Source organism: Episyrphus balteatus, chromosome 3 (assembly GCF_945859705.1).
Source record: "Episyrphus balteatus chromosome 3, idEpiBalt1.1, whole genome shotgun sequence".
Taxonomy (NCBI): Eukaryota; Metazoa; Arthropoda; class Insecta; order Diptera; family Syrphidae; genus Episyrphus; species Episyrphus balteatus.
In genome coordinates, this window is record NC_079136.1 from 25,691,173 (window position 1) to 25,713,757 (window position 22,585).

The 22,585-nt window shown below is 33.2% G+C and overlaps 1 protein-coding gene across 2 annotated transcripts; it reads left to right on the top strand.

Annotated features, from left to right (window-relative positions):
* Positions 1-17,024: 17,024 nt before the first annotated feature.
* On the top strand, positions 17,025-18,286 carry LOC129914667 (uncharacterized). Of its 2 annotated transcripts, none has more exons than XM_055993997.1 (4): positions 17,025-17,208; positions 17,283-17,488; positions 17,549-17,719; positions 17,776-18,286. In XM_055993997.1, the coding sequence occupies exons 1-4, from the start codon at positions 17,172-17,174 to the stop codon at positions 18,187-18,189; spliced, it is 828 nt and encodes a 275-aa protein (XP_055849972.1). In that variant the 5' UTR covers positions 17,025-17,171; the 3' UTR covers positions 18,190-18,286. The 2 variants fall into 2 exon arrangements, with proteins under 2 accessions (XP_055849972.1, XP_055849973.1); XM_055993998.1 differs by having other exon boundaries at positions 17,028-17,208; positions 17,549-17,716.
* Positions 18,287-22,585: the final 4,299 nt, after the last annotated feature.

Here is a 22,585-nt window from a genome sequence, read left to right on the forward strand (position 1 = left end):
GCCAGTGTACCTCTAGAAGTAGTAGTGGGTGGCAACACTGGCAGTTGAGTTTTATTTGCACTATAATAAACTGAAAAACAATGGAAGTTATTTGGAGTGGAAGTTTAAGTTAGTAAAAAAGAAAAAAAAAAAAGAATCCTAGTGCTTCTCTGTTATAATGACTATGCTACCCAAGATCAAGGGAATCAGGTCAACCTCTGGGTGTAAATTTACTTTTAGTTTTTTGTGTTTTTCTTTGCCGTAATTAAATTTCACTCCATAACGTTTTAATTGGCAAACAAATAAATCCTAATTAAGTTGGACTTTAAAGTTATATTATGGATGAACAATAACTCTAGAGTGGACTGTAATATATCTGTAAAGTAATTTAATAATAAATGAAAAACGAATGTTTATATTTCCAATGGGACCGAACGTCCTCTTTATTGTGCGATCTTGATGTGACTAAAAAGAAGAGAGGGAGGGAGGAATGAGGAAACACACACGATCGTTGGTTGGTCTTGTTGGTTGGCATGCCATGCGTGTGTGTTGGTAGGCTTCTTCTTTAAATAGGGACGGATTATTTAACATCCTGCCCACTTTAAACCTTCGGTTTAATAAATGCTGATTTTTGATCGTTTGGTTCTTCGTTGGGGCTTCTTCCGAATAGCATTTGCTCATGGACATTGGGAAAACATTGGCGCCCCTGCTTGTATATGCCAATGAAAAAACCAAGTCGATTCGGGTATTATGTAATGAAGTGATCACAGTGACTGAGGAGATCGTTCTTCATCTTGCTGGTTTTACTGTGTAATATATGGATTCCCATATTCAGGGCTTGTATTGTTTTTTCCGTGATGTTTGCGGAACAATGAACATTTTGGGTAGTTAAATTTTTTTTAAATTTTTTGGTGTTGAAAACTTTGCATTTCTATTTGCTGTTTTTGGTTAATGCTGGCAACTGATGAGGTGTTTCAGAATTTTGTTTGATGTTCATGCGGTTGCACCTGTTTTGGAGGCTGTTGCACTACCTGTTGTGATTGCTGTTGTTGTTGGGAAATTTGTGGATTCTGTTGTTTATAGGGCGGTGTTGTTGCTTTGTTTGCAAAAACTGATTTGGAGTCAAAACTTGCTGTTGTTGAGAGTGGAAAACTTGTTGCGTACTTGTATGCTGTTTTTGCGTAAGTGGCTGTTGTGGAACTTGTGGATACTGTTTTGTTGTTGTGGTTGTATTTGGAGAGTTTTTGTGTGTGTTGAACTTGTTGTGATTCTCCAACCTGCTGGACAACAGTAGGCGCATTTATAACATTCGCAGAGGGTTGTTGTTGAATGATAACAGATGGTTGGGGGGACGTTGGCAGTATTACAGTTTATTGTTGGTGATGGTTTTGTTGTATAATAGGCTGATGTCGTTGCTGTCGAATACCCGGTGTATGAGGCTGAATCACAAAGGTTTGTTGTGAAACAGGTTGTTTTTGTTGCAGCAATTGCTGCTGTTGCTGCTGTTGTTGTTGAAGTTCTTGCCTTACTGGAGTTTCTACAGTACTTTGTAACGACTGTTGTTGTTGTGCCGGGAACTGAGTAGCAGCTGGTGTTGGATTCATAATAACCTGTTGAAGATTTTGTGGTTGCTGTGGGAGTTAAACGCAGTCATAAACTGTTGCAAGGTAATGTGGTTTATAGCTGGAGGTTTAATGTGTTGTTGTTGATGTTGCAGTGGCCGCTCTGCTGTCCCTGCCCACTTTGATTCTACAGAATCAAGAGAATTGATTGGTGTTAGTGTTCCCAGACACTTCTCTTGTTGGAAATTCTCGGAAAGAAAAGAAAATAAACATAATATTTAGACATGCTTCCTACTTCAAGGAATATATATGTATGTTTTTATGCAAATGTTTGAAATATGTATGTTTTGAGTATTTAATATTTTGTTTTATAATATGAACTGATGGTTCCGAATTGAACTTTGTCTCTTGAACAAACGATTCATTCTGTCTTCATGAAAGAATGTACGCTGGGATGAATTTTGTCTCAAGAACAAATGATTCACCCTGCTAACGCACACTCAATATCGAACTGCGAAAAGGATGCCCTTCGTAGGCAATCTGCTTTACTGGAAGAATGTGCGTTTTGTAAGAACGCACACTCAAAATAAAAGGTTTAAAGATTAAAAGGTTAAAAGGTTTCAAGGCAGTTGCTGGTTGTTGAATTTTTTGCGTATTTATTTTTGTAATTTTTTGTTTTTTTTTTTACACAGTTAAAATAGAGATAAATTTATTGCTGCCGCACTATAAGTCTATCATATTACATATATAGGTACATATGTACATTAGTGCCTTTTTTTTCGTAAATTAACAAAGACACCCCAAAGCACATACAGTACCTTGCATTTTTGTTCTGCATGATAGTCTTTGATTTTGTCTATTATTTGATTTGCTTGGTTTGCTTAATTTTGTTTATTAAGCTTGCTCTATGACTCTGCTTCCTAGGTTAATTGCTGTTATTTGAAATTAACTAATTGAACAGATTTTTGCATATGTGTGAATGAAAAACTTTGTTTTTGTTATGTACAAATGTGTTTGGAGTGTTTTGTATTGGTGAATATTTGATATCAACTGATGTTTTTCGGTTGAATATTGTCTCTTGAACAAATGCTTCATCTCGGTTTCATGTTAGAATGTACGCCGGGATGAATTTGTCTCATGAACAAATGATTCATCCCGCGAACGCACACTCAAAATGGGATTGTGAAAAGGATGCCCTTCGAAGGCATTCTGCTTTCCGTTTTGGGAAGAATATACGCTGGGATGAATTTTGTCTCAAGAACAAAATGATTCATCCTGCGAACGTACACTCAAAATAGGATTTGAGAAAAGGACACCCTGTGTAGGTGATCTGCTTTCCTGCAAGAATGTACGCTGGGATGAACTTTGTCTCCTGAACAAATGATTCATCCTTCGAACGCACACTCAAAATGGATTTCAGAAAAGGACACCCTGTGTAGGTGATCTGCTTTCCTGCAAGAATGTACGCTGGGATGAACTTTGTCTCATGAACAAATGATCCATCCTTCGAACGCACACTCAAAATGGATTTCAGAAAAGGACACCCTGTGTAGGTGATCTGCTTTCCTGCAAGAATGTACGCTGGGATGAACTTTGTCTCATGAACAAATGATTCATCCTTCGAACGCACACTCAAAATGGATTTCAGAAAAGGACACCCTGTGTAGGTGATCTGCTTTCCTGCAAGAATGTACGCTGGGATGAACTTTGTCTCATGAACAAATGATCCATCCTTCGAACGCACACTCAAAATGGATTTCAGAAAAGGACACCCTGTGTAGGTGATCTGCTTTCCTGCAAGAATGTACGCTGGGATGAACTTTGTCTCATGAACAAATGATCCATCCTTCGAACGCACACTCAAAATGGATTTCAGAAAAGGACACCCTGTGTAGGTGATCTGCTTTCCTGCAAGAATGTACGCTGGGATGAACTTTGTCTCATGAACAAATGATTCATCCTTCGAACGCACACTCAAAATGGATTTCAGAAAAGGACACCCTGTGTAGGTGATCTGCTTTCCTGCAAGAATGTACGCTGGGATGAACTTTGTCTCCTGAACAAATGATTCATCCTTCGAACGCACACTCAAAATGGATTTCAGAAAAGGACACCCTGTGTAGGTGATCTGCTTTCCTGCAAGAATGTACGCTGGGATGAACTTTGTCTCATGAACAAATGATCCATCCTTCGAACGCACACTCAAAATGGATTTCAGAAAAGGACACCCTGTGTAGGTGATCTGCTTTCCTGCAAGAATGTACGCTGGGATGAACTTTGTCTCATGAACAAATGATCCATCCTTCGAACGCACACTCAAAATGGATTTCAGAAAAGGACACCCTGTGTAGGTGATCTGCTTTCCTGCAAGAATGTACGCTGGGATGAACTTTGTCTCCTGAACAAATGATTCATCCTTCGAACGCACACTCAAAATGGATTTCAGAAAAGGACACCCTGTGTAGGTGATCTGCTTTCCTGCAAGAATGTACGCTGGGATGAACTTTGTCTCATGAACAAATGATCCATCCTTCGAACGCACACTCAAAATGGATTTCAGAAAAGGACACCCTGTGTAGGTGATCTGCTTTCCTGCAAGAATGTACGCTGGGATGAACTTTGTCTCATGAACAAATGATTCATCCTTCGAACGCACACTCAAAATGGATTTCAGAAAAGGACACCCTGTGTAGGTGATCTGCTTTCCTGCAAGAATGTACGCTGGGATGAACTTTGTCTCCTGAACAAATGATTCATCCTTCGAACGCACACTCAAAATGGATTTCAGAAAAGGACACCCTGTGTAGGTGATCTGCTTTCCTGCAAGAATGTACGCTGGGATGAACTTTGTCTCATGAACAAATGATCCATCCTTCGAACGCACACTCAAAATGGATTTCAGAAAAGGACACCCTGTGTAGGTGATCTGCTTTCCTGCAAGAATGTACGCTGGGATGAACTTTGTCTCATGAACAAATGATTCATCCTTCGAACGCACACTCAAAATGGATTTCAGAAAAGGACACCCTGTGTAGGTGATCTGCTTTCCTGCAAGAATGTACGCTGGGATGAACTTTGTCTCCTGAACAAATGATTCATCCTTCGAACGCACACTCAAAATGGATTTCAGAAAAGGACACCCTGTGTAGGTGATCTGCTTTCCTGCAAGAATGTACGCTGGGATGAACTTTGTCTCATGAACAAATGATTCATCCTTCGAACGCACACTCAAAATGGATTTCAGAAAAGGACACCCTGTGTAGGTGATCTGCTTTCCTGCAAGAATGTACGCTGGGATGAACTTTGTCTCCTGAACAAATGATTCATCCTTCGAACGCACACTCAAAATGGATTTCAGAAAAGGACACCCTGTGTAGGTGATCTGCTTTCCTGCAAGAATGTACGCTGGGATGAACTTTGTCTCATGAACAAATGATCCATCCTGTGAACGTACACTCAAAATTGAAAATATATAAGAAATAAAAGGTTATCGTTTGTAACAACTTGTCTGCAAGAATGTGCGTTTTGTAAGAACGCACACTCAATATAAGAAATCGAAAGTTCACCTTTTGTGGGCAACAACTTTCCTTCAAGACACGCCTAGTTCTACGTAGGCAAATCCTCTTGTTATTATGTTATTATGTTTCAAATAATAGTCCTTTTTGACAAAATGTGAGTTTTTTTTAATGAAAAATTAATTGAATTGAGTTCAATTGTGTTTAAGTGCATAAGTGTGGGACAAACCTTTAGTTAGGTCAAGAAACGGTTTTAGGTGTTGAAATATGGCAGTTGTCATTTACCTTTATGTAGCTTTAAGCTCAACGTACAATTCGATGCTCCTAACCTATTATCTACTCGTATGTAATATTTTGAATGACAACTCAAAATATTTGTAAGGTAAATTGTCTCAAATTTTGAACGCGAAAAGGTTACCCTTTGTGGGTAACTGCTTATCTGGAAGAATGTACGCTGGGATGAATTTTGTCTCAAGAACAAACGATTCATCCTGCGAACGTACACTCAAAATCGACTGAGAAAAGCATAAAAGTATAAAAGTCAATAAAATACCTGGTAGACAAATTAACACATGAAATGTATTCTAAGAAAACAAATGAACCAAGAGTGAAATGTAATTGTAATTTTAGTTTGGGTGGGAGTGAACCTTAAATGGACCTGTATATTGTTTTTGTTGGTTTTTAAATATTTTGTTGTCTCAATAGCATTGTTTTATATTATTTGCATTGTTTAGTGTTTTATGAATTCAAATAATATACCTATGTATTAAAATTGAATTGGTTTTGCCCTTTTTGTTTTGTTTTCTTTTTTTTTTTGTTGTATTATTTGATGTTAGAACAAATGCATTCGTTTTGTTTTGATTTTTATATAGGTACATAGGTAATTCAGCTGCTCTATCTCCTTTTTGTAATTTTAAAAATAGTAGGAATATAAACGCTTACGTTGTGTACGTATATACATTACTTCAAAAGAACGAAATGAATAGGTATATCATTCATAAAGTTCCGAGCTTAAATGAAAAGCTTTAAAGAGTTTTTCTTATAAAATGAAAAGCGCTTTTGTTTAAATTAATTTGTGGAATGAGTAATTTGCATAACAACAATCCAAGGTCTCACTCCGACCCAAACAAGAAGGAAGATAATTATCCTACCAACCACCCCAAAAAGCCAAAACAATTCAATTCAACCCTGTCAGATCTAAACCTCAGACTCACAGATAAATGACAACATTTTTCTAAACAAAGCAGCGCGAAAATAAAACTAAACGATCGCAAAACAATTCCTAATTTAGTCTAAAACCTTTCTACACCATAAAACACGTGCAACCAAATGTATGCCTGCCTACTTGACCGATTACAAGAAAATTATTTGCTACAAAAAGCGACAATAAAAATGACCTAACGGAATTTTCTATATCAACAGCTACATAGGTATATTCAACAACAACAAACCCTAAAAAAAAAAGAAAAAGAAATTGTTCCCACAAAAAAAAAAAAAAAAAACAAACATTTTGTATACCTAGATTCTCGAGCAAATAGGTAGATACATTCTTACTGCTTCCCCTTCCTCTATTTACTCGCTTATAATTTGGCAGCTCATACATGAAATGCCAAATCCCAATGTGCGACAATTAGAATTTAAATTATTTCTTGACAATGTGGAATGTAACTACGTATGTTTTTCTCCTTTTGTATGTATTTTGTATAGGTACACGATCATCTCATCGCATAGCATGTGTGTGGAGATGAATGTACCTTTGTTGTTACTTTGCACTCCTGTAAGTACACAGTCCCATAACTAAAAGAAAACAAATCTTCCTACCTGCACCATAAAAGCAATTCGCGATTTGAACGAAAAACAGCCATAAAATTAAAAAGGGTACCAATACCTACCTAATATGTACTCGAGTGACATGCGACACAACCAACCCTTTATTACTGACGAAACAAAACTCTCTTCCTGCCTACGCAAATAAAGATGACCTAACGGATTTTCTTTCTCAACAGCTGCATAGATTTGTTACAACAAAAACCCTAAAACAAAGGAAAAGAAATTGTTCGCACAAAAAACGAGTTGGGCTACATACATTTGCAAAACAAATAGATAAATGCGTAGCGCGTAGGTAGATTCTCGAATAAATGGATTTTTTACACTATTGGTGTAAGACCCCTATCTATATTTTCTTGGAAATAGTTTGGCGGGTCATACTTATACCTCCGTAAAATGATATTCTAATATGTATGTGAAAATTGAAATTTAAATTAATTGAAATTTACAAAAAAATGAATCTTTTTATTTTTCTTAATATGTAGGTATGTAGGTATGTAGAATGTAGATTTGTTCTTTTATTATTTTCTCTTTCTTTTATATATGTGCCAAGCCTGACACAACTGGACAATTTAGGTGCCTACATAGACAAAGAGATAGTACAAGTTGTAGCTACATTTATGTCTTTGGTCCAAATTGTTATCTGTTGCAGTGGATATTTACTATACCTTAGTTTTTTTTTTTGATTTGATATATTGATTCATAGGTAGATAGGTACTTTATTTCTATCTCATCGCATATTTGTGTGTAGAGTTGTATGTTCTCACTTGGTGCTCATGTAGATAACTACCCAAACTCATCACTAAAGAAATTTGGATGGACCCAATAGACTGAAAAGAGCTATCAAAATATCTGAAACTCTAACGGTGCGAGAACATGAAAGTAACCAAAATCATTTTGGTTTCGAAAAAGAAATCCGAACGATTCTGTGCATTGGATGGTTTGATATCATACCAAAACAAATTTACACAAATCTCCCTACCCGCGCCATAAAAACATTTCGCGATTTCAACGAAAACAGCAATAAAACAAAAAGGGTCCTGTCTACCTAATGTGTACTCGAGTGACACGCGACAAGCAATGCATCGCTAAATTACCGACAAAAACAAAAACGACCTAACGGGGTATCTATTCCAACAGTTGCACCACCAAGTTGGTCACATAAACAATAAATAGCGAAACAATAAATGAAGGATAGCAGTACAAATAGATAGATAACTTGTGGCGGCATTCGTACACCACAGATCAATGTGTCTTGTTTTGCGTTGTTTTTTTTTTATACGTAGGTATGTAGATAGTATATCCAATTTATACTGATCTACTGTTTTGTTAATTGGAAATCTTATTGGGAAAATCATTCATGTATATAGGTACCTAAGATGAATCTGTTTTTTGAATGGGTTTGTTAAATGCAGAAATTGCTTAAGTGTGTAATTAAAAATTTTCAATCTTAAGCGGATACATAAAAGAAAAATATGAATTACATTATAATAATTGCCAAATATGTTATGTAGGTACATAATATGTAAGATTTATTGTGATTAATGATTTCATACGAAACAATATGTGTCTAAGTTGTGTCTATTGAAAAGTAAAATTGATCGCAATAAACATATAAAATGCACTATGAATGAATTAGATACATAGGTACTTAGATATTTGTGCAAAAGGAATTTCTTATTTTTTTTTTTTTTTTAAAGCTTGTGCATAAGTGAAAATGTTTTTTTTTTTTTAATATTCGCAAAATCAAGCAAATATGTAATAACACTTGTTTATGATGTTAGAGCAACATTTGTAGTTACATAACAAAATATAATGTGTAAATGCTGAAGTGTATTTTTAAGAAGTATAGTGTTTTGTAAATCGTGGGGTATTGATATTTCATAATGTAGTTTCAATAGAATAAAATATGAAAATGGTGAATTTGAATAATTGATACGTAGGTATCCCAAGTAACAATTTAGCTTTCATAAGGGTCAATGCAAGCTATTTTTTGACTTGTTTAAGAAGAAGGACAAGTCTTATGCAAATCATTTTGGCGCACATTACCGAATTTCCCCAAGACCTTCCTCCACAGGCAATCCACAAGCTAATAGCTTGTGACGAACAGCGTAAAACGACCTTATGAAGGCCTTTTTACAAAACAATGAAACATTTTAGGGAAGCTATAGCTTCGCTAAGGAAGCTATCATTTGCATTGGATGTTATAGTAAGGCCTTATGGAGGTTGTTGAAGATGTTGAATTTATGAATAAAAAAAAAGATTTTATTGATTTTTTTTTCTTTTAATTTTGTTCTATTTTGTTTTTTCTTCTTTTTTGGCCATGTTAATGCTTTTCCTGTCGTTCTGAAATGGGAAGAATTTTATTTTAATTGAAAAAGAACACATTTTTTTTTTTTAATTTCACAAATGGCCCCGCCAGGAATCGATCCCACGTACCTCTGCATACCAAACCAGCACCTTACCAGTAGACCATACTCGAATATTAAAGATGAGTGGCAAAAAGGGAGCTAATTGAAACCTCACATAAAAATGCAATGTTTTTTTCTAAAGTGTTACAAACATTGCATATCTGCAGGATAAAAGCTTTGCATACTTATTGGTGAAAAACATTGCATACTTGAGAGATGAAAACATTGCATACTTACAAGAACCTCTTGGAACAGGTCTTATGAAAGCCTTCTGTCACTTGTAAATAGAAGGCTTCTTTAGAACGGTTCAAACAGGTCTTATAAAGGTCTTCTTTAACTTCTATTTACAAGGCTTCTTCTTAACACTTCCAGATAACCTTAAGGAGACCTCCTTTTTTTCCAAAATGGATGATTTGCGTAAGTAAGCCTTAAACTAAACTTATACAAACTATAGCTTGCCGAATCGAAGAAAATGGACCTTATGCAAGTAAAATTGTTACTTGGGTATGTATTACTTACATACATTCTTCATGGAAATGCACTTGAAGAAGAATTTCAGCTTCAAGAATTTTCTACAGCTGTCTTAATATGGACCCGCAACTAAATATGTGGTACCGTAACTTCTATCTGCTACACACAAGACACAATCTTCTTTGTGTTCGTCATTTTTGGTAAGCAATTTTGTTTGTCCTGTCATTGCTTTAGCAATGACAAGCACAAGTAACTCACTATTGATTATTTATTTTATTGTGTTCTCGTCTATTTCATATTCGCACATACATTCCTTAAAAACAAAATCTGTCGATAATTTTGTTCTGTGTATTTTGCTTTCTTTTTTTTTTTTTTTTTAGGAACGCGAGAGGGATTTTTTTGTTTTGCTTTTTTTTTTTAACCCTTTAGTGGTTTCACAGTCACTACCGCTTTAGTAATTAAATTATATATCTATTTACTTAAGGCGCGAAGCACAGTATTAGGCGTCGAAGGACCGTGAACAATAACTCTAGAGTGGACTGTAATATATCTGTAAAGTAATTTAATAATAAATGAAAAACGAATGTTTATATTTCCAATGGGACCGAACGTCCTCTTTATTGTGCGATCTTGATGTGACTAAAAAGAAGAGAGGGAGGGAGGAATGAGGAAACACACACGATCGTTGGTTGGTCTTGTTGGTTGGCATGCCATGCGTGTGTGTTGGTAGGCTTCTTCTTTAAATAGGGACGGATTATTTAACAATGGACAGAAGTTAATGAATGCGTTTTATATTTTTACATATAAATAGACTCTTAGGCCCAATTTATTCACTCTCCATTATTTTTAAAGGCTCCATTAAAAATTATAAAACTGTCAAATCGCATACAAATTTTAAAATTTCCCTTTTTTAATGGCGACTTTAAATTTAATGGAGTGTGAATAAATTGGACCTTAGTATGTATAATAAGTATACTAAATCAACATTATGAAAAAGGATGTCGTTTGAAAACTATTTTAATTTTTACAATTAGAAGAGGAGAAGAGAATTAAACCAGCAGAAGAAAGTTCACTTTCTATATCGTTGATATAAATTTTTAATTCAACATAAAATTAATTGTGAACCTTGAACTTAGAGGGTTCTTATGTTAATATTGAATTTTTTTATGCGGGAGATATGACATTGAAAATATTTCTGCTTATTTTTATTTAAAATTTAAAAAAGTAACTTTGGTCACTCGGGTGTATACTTAACCTTTTTTTCGCAATTGGATTTTTAAGTATTACTATTCCAATTTTATTGCAACTTTTGTTAGTAGGTACTTTTGAAACTTTTAAAAAATTCATGATTTTAAAAAGTTCTCAAATGTAAAATTTAATAAGAAAATCTAAACTGGGGTCGAATTACGGCATACGTTCGTTAACGTATGGTTGCTATGTGTCCCTATCTTTTTCTACTAATTAAATAGAGACACAAATAGTAAAAACGTTAACGAATGATCTTAATCGTATGCTGTAATTCGACCACTGTTATTTTAACTTCATCTACGTAAGGGGAAATGTTGGTGTCGTGTAAAAGATAATAAATGAAAGGTGATGGATGAGTCCAAAAAGTGAGTAAAAGACCCGAGTAAAAATAGAAATTGAATTTTTAAAGAAAAAATAAATACAATTTTGACCGCCGCACCACAGGTGCAATACCGCCGTTTGGCGGAAATATCGGCGCACCACGGCCTAACCACGTCTGCACCACGACCGCACCATTTAATTTTGTATGAAAAATTCGCTGCACCATGATACATAATTTTGGATAGTTGAAAAATAAAAAAAAACTACCGACGAGAAGAAGATTCGAACCCGAGTACGCAGAACACTTTCAATTAGAAGTCCAACGCCTTAACCACTCGACCACCAAGTCATGTTTGTACGAACTGGCAATTTGTTGCTTAAGCCTAGTACGCTGCTGATGCGAAACGAAATTTTCCATACAAAATTTCGTCAACGAAATCTTGAACGAAATTAAATTTGTTTTGATTTTGCTTTTAAACTTATTTTCTGATGTTTTTTCTTGAATTTTTTCATTTGTACTTTTATTATTTTTACTTTGCTATAATACCCGATGGTATTTTTTTGTTAACATGTTCGCTGTTGACTTTGGAGACTTCAAAATTTTTCGTTTCGCTTCAGCAGCGTACTAGGCTTTAAGTCAAAATAATTTTGAAGACGACTTAAACATTTGTATAAGTACGAGAAAAGAATTTTTGATCATTGTTCAGACGTGGTGCGGCGGTGGTGCACCGAATTTTTCATTCAAAACGAAATGGTGCGGACGTGGTGCAGTCTTGATGCGGCGGAGAAGGAGCGAATTTTTTTCATATATTTTAATTTTTTTTGTTTTTTTTTTTCAAAATGAAATGGTGCGGACGTGGTGCAGTGGTGGTGTGGTAGTTTAGAAATTTTTAAAATGGTGCGGACGTGGTGCAGCGGTTGTGCGGCGCAATAGTATTTTCTGATAATGGTGTGGACGTGGTGCAATGGCGGTCAAAAAGTGGTGCGGTGGAATTCCATTTTTACTCGGGTTTATTCCAAAAGTAAAGTGATATTTATGCACTCTCATATTTAGAAAACTAACACTTTTAATCAAAGAAAACAATCAATTTTTTCAAAATACTAAGTTAATTTATTCTGAAGTACGCGCCCAAACTAAAAATTTAAATCCCTAAATTCCTTGAAATAAAGTATGAATTTTACATTGGAGAACCCTTCACAAGAAGTATCTTTAAAAACATTAACTTCAAATACTTTTACCCAAAACAATACCACCACACTTAAATTGCCTTGAGTGTCAGCTTGAAACGATTTTAGAATTCACTATAGAATCCCTCAAGTGTCAAAAGTTAAAATTAAACCTGCATACATTAGCAAAACAAAACGTTTCCAGACGCCAGTCATAACTGTTGATGCATCCCCACAGACATAAAGTATAATGATGCACTCTCTACTATACAGTAGTAGGTAGTATACCAGAACTATAACAATTTAACTTTTATAGCAAAAAGTTAATGCTGCATGGAAGTTTGTATATATAATACTATGTTGGTGGTAAATGGTAGATAGAAATTGTAGATAGAAGTATGCTTATATACGAGTAGTTACTTTGTAAGTATGAATTCGAGGACATCGTTGTCACCGTTAGTCTTTGAGAAAATTTACACTTCTTATGTCCAGCCCAGCTTAACTTTACAAACTTTCATAATTAAGTAAAAATGACTCTGTAGAAATAAGAGTATTTTTTTTTTTTGTGTTCGTACTTTTCTTGCATTCCAAAATTTTCTATCGCTGACAAGTTCCTATGGGTAATGTGGGAGAATGTGGACCCTTTTCTTTCGAACCACACAGAAAAAAAGTGTCTCCTTGCGGGATAAGTTTTATAATTTTTGCAATTAGTCTCATGAGACACGTAGGTAGTACCGACCATCAAGAAAACCAACCACCGATGATGTTATTTTCCCAACTATAATCGAATAGGGTGTTTCGTAGAATTGATGTGGGGAGATTAATGACTCTTTTCGAAGTTCAAATTCATATTTAAGCAAAAAAAAAAAAAAGTTTAATAACCTTATCTAACCTAAAAAGAAGAAATAGTGCTTCAAATCCAGTGGGTCTGATTTTTATAGAGGCCAATTTAATATCCTAAGCTTTCGACTTCGAATTTCGGACAATGCATTGTCAAAAGTGCAAAAATGTGGGAATTTTACAGTCTTTCGTTTTCAGATCTTAAAGATAATTTAGTGAAAAATTATGTTTCTTGGCCTTGAATCTACTAAAATATTCTATAATTGGAGCCTAAGATCATTTCTTTGGGCCATTTGGTTACTGAGATATTGCGTTCCAAATACTTTCAAGTTTTCGAAATCGAAAACATGTGCTCATCGAATAAAAGTGAATATCAATTCGTCATGGAATCCTCGTTCACTTTGTCTTATAATTTTTTTTTTTTTTTAATTAGTGTAACATTTTCAGAGTCACCCTGTATAAGTTTAGAAAATTCATTTGAGAAAGTTGGAAAATTTTTAAAGTTGTTGTCCTTCTTCTGAACACAAATTGCGTTTAAGTTATGGTGTGCCACAGATTGATGTCTTTTATGTGATTTCATTAAAACAAAGAAAAACTCACTTAAAACGCTCAAACTATGTTGATCAAAGTATATATATCTTGCCCGACACCAACCAAAGACGATAAAAAATTATACTCCGCACGTGAGACGTGACAGACTGTGCGCGACTATGGGGAATGCCATGCCATATACTGTACACAATTTTGCAAATTAATAGTGAATAGATTAGTTTGACATCGGTTGTGTATCCTGAATGGGGTTTTATAGCAATATCGTCTTTCATCTCATTGGAAGATTGTTTTTAGATTAGTAGAATTAGTTTTTGCTTTCAACGTTGCCTTCATAATGGGCAATCATAACACTTTTATTTTAAAGTTTAACTTTGGAGTTTGTTGCTTTTAAAATGGAGAACTGTTTTAAGGGAAAATAACTTACACTTAAATAACATTATTTATAAAAAGATCAGAAAAATTAATTCTTGAATAGGTGGTTGATATCTGATTTTCTCCCTCAGTTGCAGGTTTAAGGTCTTTTAAGATCGCCCCTATTGTTTTTTAACGTGGCCTTAGTAGATACGTGGGCTGTTGGAAGGGGGTTGGATAGGGTAGTGATGATTTATCAAAAACTTACTAATACTAAAAATAATTTATCTTGTTAATTCACATAAGGGGTGCAGCACCACACGGTAAATAAGAAATTTGTAGAAAAAAAAAACTTCTTCACTGGGCCTGATGGGCTTACACACCGGAAATGGACAACTTAAATTCAATTGGAAAAAAATTAAACGCAGAAGGGGAAATATAAACGTTTTGACCCAAACTATTATTACTGTGCTTGCCTTCAAAATGTTTTGTTAGTTCTAAGTATTGTGTTAAAATAGACAGCCAACGAGTAGAGGAAGATCTTAAAATGTTTTTAAACTAAAAATCGGTGTTCTAATAAAATTAATTTATTGATGAGCTCAAACAAATTTTTATAGGAACTCGATGACGGGGATTGTTTTGAAAGAGCCAAAAATCGCCATATTGAAAACTTAAAGAGCCAAATTTTGATAGATCGGAAATCAGAATTTGAAGGATCCGGATAAAACTTGAAGGAGCCGGTTTGGCTATAAATAGCCGGTCCTGGCAACACTGCAGAAAATAAATTTTAAAACAGAAACAGAAGATTTCGTTGTGCAATTTTTGTATGGAAAATTTTGTTTTGCGTCAGCTGAGTCTGAGTACTAAGCTTAAAGGAAAAAAAGTGTAGGAGAAAGGTGCTAACAGTGCGAACAGTGAGAAAATCTGGATCACGAGGAAAATTAAGCACAGTTAGTACTCTAAATATTATTTATCATGATGATAAAAATGCGTTTATTCCATTAAACCTTATAGTTTTTGTTTATATTATCATAAATCTAATTTAATTTATAGTTTGAAAAAAAAAAATTTTTGGAAAAAAACTTAAAAAAATGGTACAAAATACATCTTATGAGTTATTAAGAACAATTTTTGAAATTGGCGATGTTTGGCTGAAAGACTTCTTAATATTCTAATATTCTCTGGCAACACTAATTTTCTGGTGTTTTTTCTTTAATTTTATGGTTTGTATTTCTATTATTTTGACTTTTCGTTGTGCTTTTTTTGTATAGAAAATTTCAGCTGCTTTCACTAGGCTCTAACCAATAATCATTTTTATCAAAGAACACAAAACCGACTTCCATGGATCAAAACTTGGTTTAATGGTTTTTCTCATAGTTTCTATAGCCAGAACTGAACGAATTAAAATGGGACCACACTGCAGGCCCCAGCTTTCCAATACAAAAAGAATTATCAAAATTGGTTCACTCAGTTCAAAGTTATGATGTAACAAACTTACAAAACTACAGACGAATTGAATACCTCCTCCTTTTTGGAAGTCAGTAAAAATTAGAGATTTATTTAATTCATCATTTTTGTTGCAAAGGCAACACTTGTGGTTCGTAAGTGTGTTATTTTAACCATTGTTTACTTGCGATATAGGTAACAAACGTTTTGGAAGCCTTGCTTAAGGCATAATACATCGGCCACTTTTTGTAAAAAGTGGGAAATTTACAAAAGTAAAAAAAAACTTCTTTGTAGCGCCATGTGTTTTTGAAAAAAAAAAAACTACAGAAATTGTTTTTTAACTCAAAAAATAAGCTTTTTGCATCATTGTTTTTAATTCTGTGGACCGAAAACTGTCGCCGGATGGTATTTATTGCTTAACATGCTACATCAGAAAAAAATTTAAAAGCAAAAACAATACAAATTTAATTTCGTTCAAGATTTCGTTAACGAAATTTTGTATGGAAAATTTCGTTTTGCTTCAGCTGCGTACTAGGCTTTAGGCTTTAAAATTATGAAAAAAATTCAAAATATTAGTTTTTGGATATAAAAAAATTTTTTTTTTTTTTTGAATCAATTTTTTGATAACGGGTTGATAGTAATTTTTTTTTTAATTTTGTTTTTACGTTTTGAATATTAATTTCTTAAGAATAGCATAGCAAATTTTGCTTTGAAAATTTTATTTTAAATTTTTGTTTAAAAAAAAGTTTTGTTTTAAAAAAAATTTAAGTTGAAATTTGAACTGACCTTATTTGATTTATTATACCTTCTTTGTTTTGCTTCTTTAAGTTCATATTAAATTAAAAACGCATCTTTGTATTTTAGAAAATTATTTATTTTTGGCCTATATATTTGCTTCTTTGTCCACAGTACAGTAAAAAACAATTTTATACATGCTTCTTTTGCTTCTATAAAGCTTTATAGAAGCAAAATTGTTAGTTGGGATGCCAATAGCAAGTATTTTGTATTTTTGTTGAAACTTGGCATGGAATTTAGAAATAGAAACATGATGCAGCTCTGCGCTGCATGCAGATTTTTCTCCCATAAGAGCCCGTGTTATTTTATTTTGCTGCAGGGAAAAAACTGCACGTCTGTTTTGACCATTAACGAGCTCAATGCATCAGAAGTTTTATTTTTGTTAAGTGCGCCCAGAAACAACCATCATTGAACAAACCTAATTATCTTCTGTCACAAATTTTCCAACATGGAAGTATTCTGGAATGAATCTGGAAATGAATGCTGTCTCTTTTATATAATTTTTTTGTTCTTTTCATTGAACTGTCAAAAAAAAAGTCAGCGATTTGCGCTTTTTTCCAGCAGCTAGAAAAAAACTGAATTGTTGAATTGCTAAAAATTATCTGAATGATTTTATATTTACTAAATTTTACATTAAATTATTTAAAATACACAAGTTAATAAAGTAAAATAAATAAAACTATTCAATGTCTAACCAATTTATTGTTACTGAACCAACATTTCGTGCGTATAAAATTACAACTTCAACTTTCAATAATTAATTTCTATAAAAAATATCCTTTTTGTTTTGATTTTAGAAAATACCGAATTTAAATGGACCCATTCAGCAAATTGGCTTCTAATTAACAGTTATGTTGCAATGAAAGACGAATTCCGTGACCCAAAGATAAGGAAAAAAGAATTGTGGATTCGAATTTCGGATAAATTTCGTGAGGTTGGCTATGAAATTGGATTTGAACAATTGGACAAGAAATTTCGTAATTTAAAATCAACTTATTATCAAGTGAGTTTAATTTTATTTTTAACTTTCTTTTCTAAATGAATTTTATTCCTTATAAACCAGGTAAAAGAAAGAAAACAAACAAATTCAAATAAACAAATTAGATGGGAATATTACAAAGTTTTCGATGAATTGATAAAAGGCGATGAAATCGCTGCTGCATCTGGCAATACATCAACCACAAGTACGGACCCACGTTTGACTAATTTTCGATCATCAGTTTATGTTCCTGTAGTAAATTATTTTATCTTTTTAATTCAACTATTTTTAAATAATTATTTGCTTCTCAGGAAAGAAAAAGAAAACGATTGATAAAATCAAACAAACCAAAAAGTTCAAATGAAACAATTAAATTGGTTTCAATTGAACCGGCCGGTGATGATATGGACAATTTTGATGAGGATTCAAGTGAACCAGGAAGAAAAACCAATTATTATGAATTACAAATGAATGACGCGGTTATGGAAGATTCACAAGATGACCAATTCGAAGATGAATATGAATTCAATTCGAATAATGGCAAAAAAGTTGACTTGAGTAATCTGGAAGCTAGGAAACTTCATGCCGAAACAAGGTATTTCAATAAGAAGGCTGATTATTTTGAAAAGCAAACCATGTGTCTGGACATTCAGAGGAAATTAATGATAATGCAGGCGCATAAGTTGAAGCTGGAAATAGATCAAATGAAGAATGATGCAAATTAATATTAAGAATAATTAATTATATTATTTTAAGCATTGGAAAAGTTGATTATTTTGTATAATAATGTAATAAGAAAACATTAAATAAGTACCTTTTTAATACCCAATTTTTTATTTATTATTTATACCTATTTTTAATTCATATAAAAAGGATTTGGGCTCAGTATGCTATAAAATTATATTGGTTTCATTCTAGCAGCTCTAGTTTTTGAAATATTAAATTTTTCATATTTGGGGAACGTTTATATTCAGCTCTATTCTGAGTTTCACGTGAACAAGATTCCACCCGGAAAAATGGAATTTCACTTTTTCCCTATTGTGAGTTCGGGGCGAAAAGTTGTTCACGATCAGACATCTCCTTGTATTTACAACTTTTTTTCCAGGTAATTTGCGAGGTATCAGGTATTCGATAGCTCTTCTCTCACTAAAATGTTGGTGCCAAAAAAAAAAACTAGTTTAGCGGAAAATGTAAATTCCCTTCGGCTAAAACTCATGGTAGTTTTTTAAATTCCGGGCGAACAAAATATTCCTGATGGAAAACTCACGATAGGGCTGATTAATTTTTAAATCTTCTTATTTTGAGAGATTATTAAAATTTAACAGAAAAATGTATATTAAAGGAGACGGCAATTTTGTATGGGACGTGGCCCATCGGTGTAACACCTTGTAACATACATCAAATGAAAGGTCTCGATGAGTGTACTATTTTTTTGTATGGGCACAAGTCTGTACCTCGTGCAGGGAAAGTGCAGTGATGCATTTTATGTTCAAAAATGTATGTAATAAAATTCAGAAAAGTATACGGGTGTTTTCATAAACGTCTGCCTAACTTAGGCCTGCGTTAGTCGTGTTCATAAAGTCAGATCTGCGATCGGACTAACTTAGTCCAACTGCAGTTCTGCTGTTCATAAACGTCAGTATGTCGTCAACATCGGGCAGATTGCGCAGCCAAAATTTTATTGCTGCAGAACTCAAGAAGAAATTTATTTGACTCTTGATTCGATTTTTTCTTGTTAATAAATGTAAATATTGTTAAAAAAATGAAAAGCAAACATATTAATTAGGGTGGTGCAAAAAATGTTTCTTTTTGCATTTTTCGAAAAATTTAAATTTTAATGACACAGAAAATTTCTAAATCGTGTTTTTTGAGATAATGAGTTTATATTAATTTTTTTTCGTATTAGGGTGGCTCTAAAAAATGTTATCTTCCACAGTTGCTTGAAGAATTCCAAAAAAATCAACGTGGATATTGTTTTGACCAAATTATCGAAGAAAAGAAAATTTCCATTAGGGTGGTTCAAATTTTTTTTTTTTTTTTAATTAATTACAAAAAAAATTATTTTTCACTGCAGAGAAAGTTTGTAAAACATGGTTTATGAAATATAATGTAAAATTGGGGTAGCTCAGAAATAAGGGGGCTCAGAAAAATGGTATATTTAACATTTACGCTTGGAATTCAACCAAATTCAATTTAATTAATTCCGCATGAATTTAATATTTCTATAGCAAAAACACACTTAACAAACTTTCTGTGCACTAAAAATCATTTTTTTTTTTCAAACGCATAAAAAAACTTTCTTGAACACCCTAATTAAAAATATTTTTTCCATAGATAACTTGTTTTAAATGTGAACTACTCGGTGTTTTTATTATTTTTTTTTAGAAGAAAATATTTTTTTTAGCCACCCTAATGTAACACGGTTTACAAATTTTTCGTGTTATTAAAAACAATATTTTCGGGGACTGAAAAAGAAATATTTTTTTGCTTAAACAAAACTCATTCTGTGGTAATTTAAAAAAAATTTTTTTTCTGACGTTTATGAACACTCAGTGACTGCTGAAAATTGTACCAACGCAGGCCTGCAAACATTCTGCAGAATTGGTGTGTTCATTAATGCAGCAAAGCAGAAAGACGATTGGACAGACGCAGATTTCCGACGTTTATGAAAACACCCTACATTTTGACTAGGCGCTCGATTAAATTGTTTCAAAAACATTACAAAACTGTGTTGGAAGTTCAATTGGGCTATTCGATCACTAGTTTTCACCCATGACGCAATGCATTTTTCGGTTTTTAGAACACTTGTATGGGACGTGGCTCATTGGTGTAACACATTGAGACACACATCAGATGAAAGATCTCAATGAGCGTATTATTTCTTTGTATTGACAAAAGATTCTATCTGGGGGTCTATTACGTAATACGAAACGAGCGGCAAGTCAACGATACTAAAGTAAACGATAGTCACGACAAAGAGCGATTATGTAAAACGAGAAAGTCGTTTGGCCAAACTAAACAAAAAAAAAATATTTTTTTGAGGCTCACATGAATTCTACCAGCAAACGCAATAATATGACAGCTAAACGAAAACGATAGGTAAATGGCAGTCGTAAAGATTAACGAGTATCGTTGAAGTAAAACGATTATCGTAATACGTAGTCGCATTTCAACGAAAACGAAGTAGTTTCAACGATAATCGTTTTATAAAATAGGGCCCCATTTAATTTGCGAGGTATTCGACAGTTCTCTCACTAAAATGTTGGTGCCGAACAAGAAACTAGTTAAGCGGAAAACGTAAATTCCCTTCGGGTGAAACTCATGATAGCTTTTTAAATTCCGGGCGAACAAAAATATTCCCGATAGAAAACATTCCACGTGAAACTCACGATAGGGTTGATTAATTTTTAAGTTTCCCTTATTTTGAGAGTTTATTAAAATTTTACAGAAAAATGTATATTAAATTTACCTAATGTATTTGGGGTCAGTAAGCCTAAAAATCACATTCATTTATTTCTTGGAGCTCTATTTTTTTTTAAATATTTAAGTTTTCCACATTTTGGCTTTGGGAGTAATTTCGTACTAATTTTAAAGTAATGCTTATTTTAACTGTTTGTCGAACCTGATGCATTTGGGTACACTGAGCCTAAAAATTATACTGATTGCTTTCTAGGAGCTCTAGTTTTTTGATATTTTCATTTTTTAACATAGGGGGGGTGATTTTATACTATTCCGATTTTATAATTACAAGCGTTTATAAAGTTTTGCTGGAAAAATTTATTTCGAATGTTTTGTATTTCGGTTCAGTAAGTTGAGAAAATATACAAAAAAAAATTAACAAAAAAAAGTGGGTCCCGAAAGTCCGCCTGTCTTTCTGTAAACGAAGATACAACCTAAACGGATGGACCGATTGATGTCAAACTTGGTATGAAGCGTTAATTTTTGGACCAAAATAACCTTACTTGTTATATACCGATTTTAGTAAAGTTGCAATTTCTCGAAAACGGCTCCAACGTACAAATGTACATAAGTTTAAAGACAAGGTGTTTCTTTCAATAATTTTTTTTTTAAATCATTAGTATACCGTTAGTACCTGCCATAGAATTGCTTTTTTTTAAATCCGATATTCTCCGAAACTACTAATTCAATTTCAACGAAACTTTTTGTTAAAAAGCATTTATATTATTTTAATTGTAAGCCAAAAATAAAATTTTGAAAAAATTAATTTTTGGATTTTAAAAACATTTGATTTTTTTTTTTTTGAAAAATCAAATTTTCGAAAACTGGACTCATTTTTTTTGAAATTTTGGTTTTAGATGTTGATTAGTGATTTCTTCAAATTGGCATATCTACCAATGTTATTTTAAACTTTTTTTTCCAAAACAATTATTTATAAACAATTAATTTTTTAAAAAACGTCTCTAACGATTTTGAATTTTTTTTACTCTAAAAATGCGTCTTAATAAAACAAATATAATTGCATACTTCTTTTGGAGGGCAATTTGATTTCAGATGTTGTTTATTCCTTTGAAAAATGATTTTTTGTTTTTTTTTTAATTTTTTGTTTTGTTTTGTACCTACAATATTTACATTTACTAAATTTCTATATAAAAAATTCTAGCACAACTTGAACTCTAAGAGCAAGTTCGTGCCACTGCCACCAAGTTGTGCATTTTATTTTGTATACAACCCACTATCTTTGGAACTTGGAAAAATAATATGACTGAAGAAATGGACTTAGGAAACCACTGTAAGAATTGTTAGATTTTCATCATGAATTCAAATGAAGAAAGAGTAGGTTCTTAACTAATTGACTTTATCGATTGTGGCTCTTCAAGAGAACTAGAATTTCCGGTTTGATTTATTTAAATAAAAGACTCATTTTGACAAGAAGAAAATAAAGTGCCCAGAAATCGACGAAATGCTTAATAAAAGCGAAGTCACTGCTAAGAACTTCTAAGAGAAATAACTAACTACCCTGGTTTTCGTCTGGAATCAGCATGGTGTTCCCTGACACACATGTGGTAGAACTTTATTCCATGGTATCTATGCCATCAGTATGTCACAGACATTAAAGGTTTTTGCTTTGTTAAGAAACCTGTTCCAAACAATTTTTCTTAG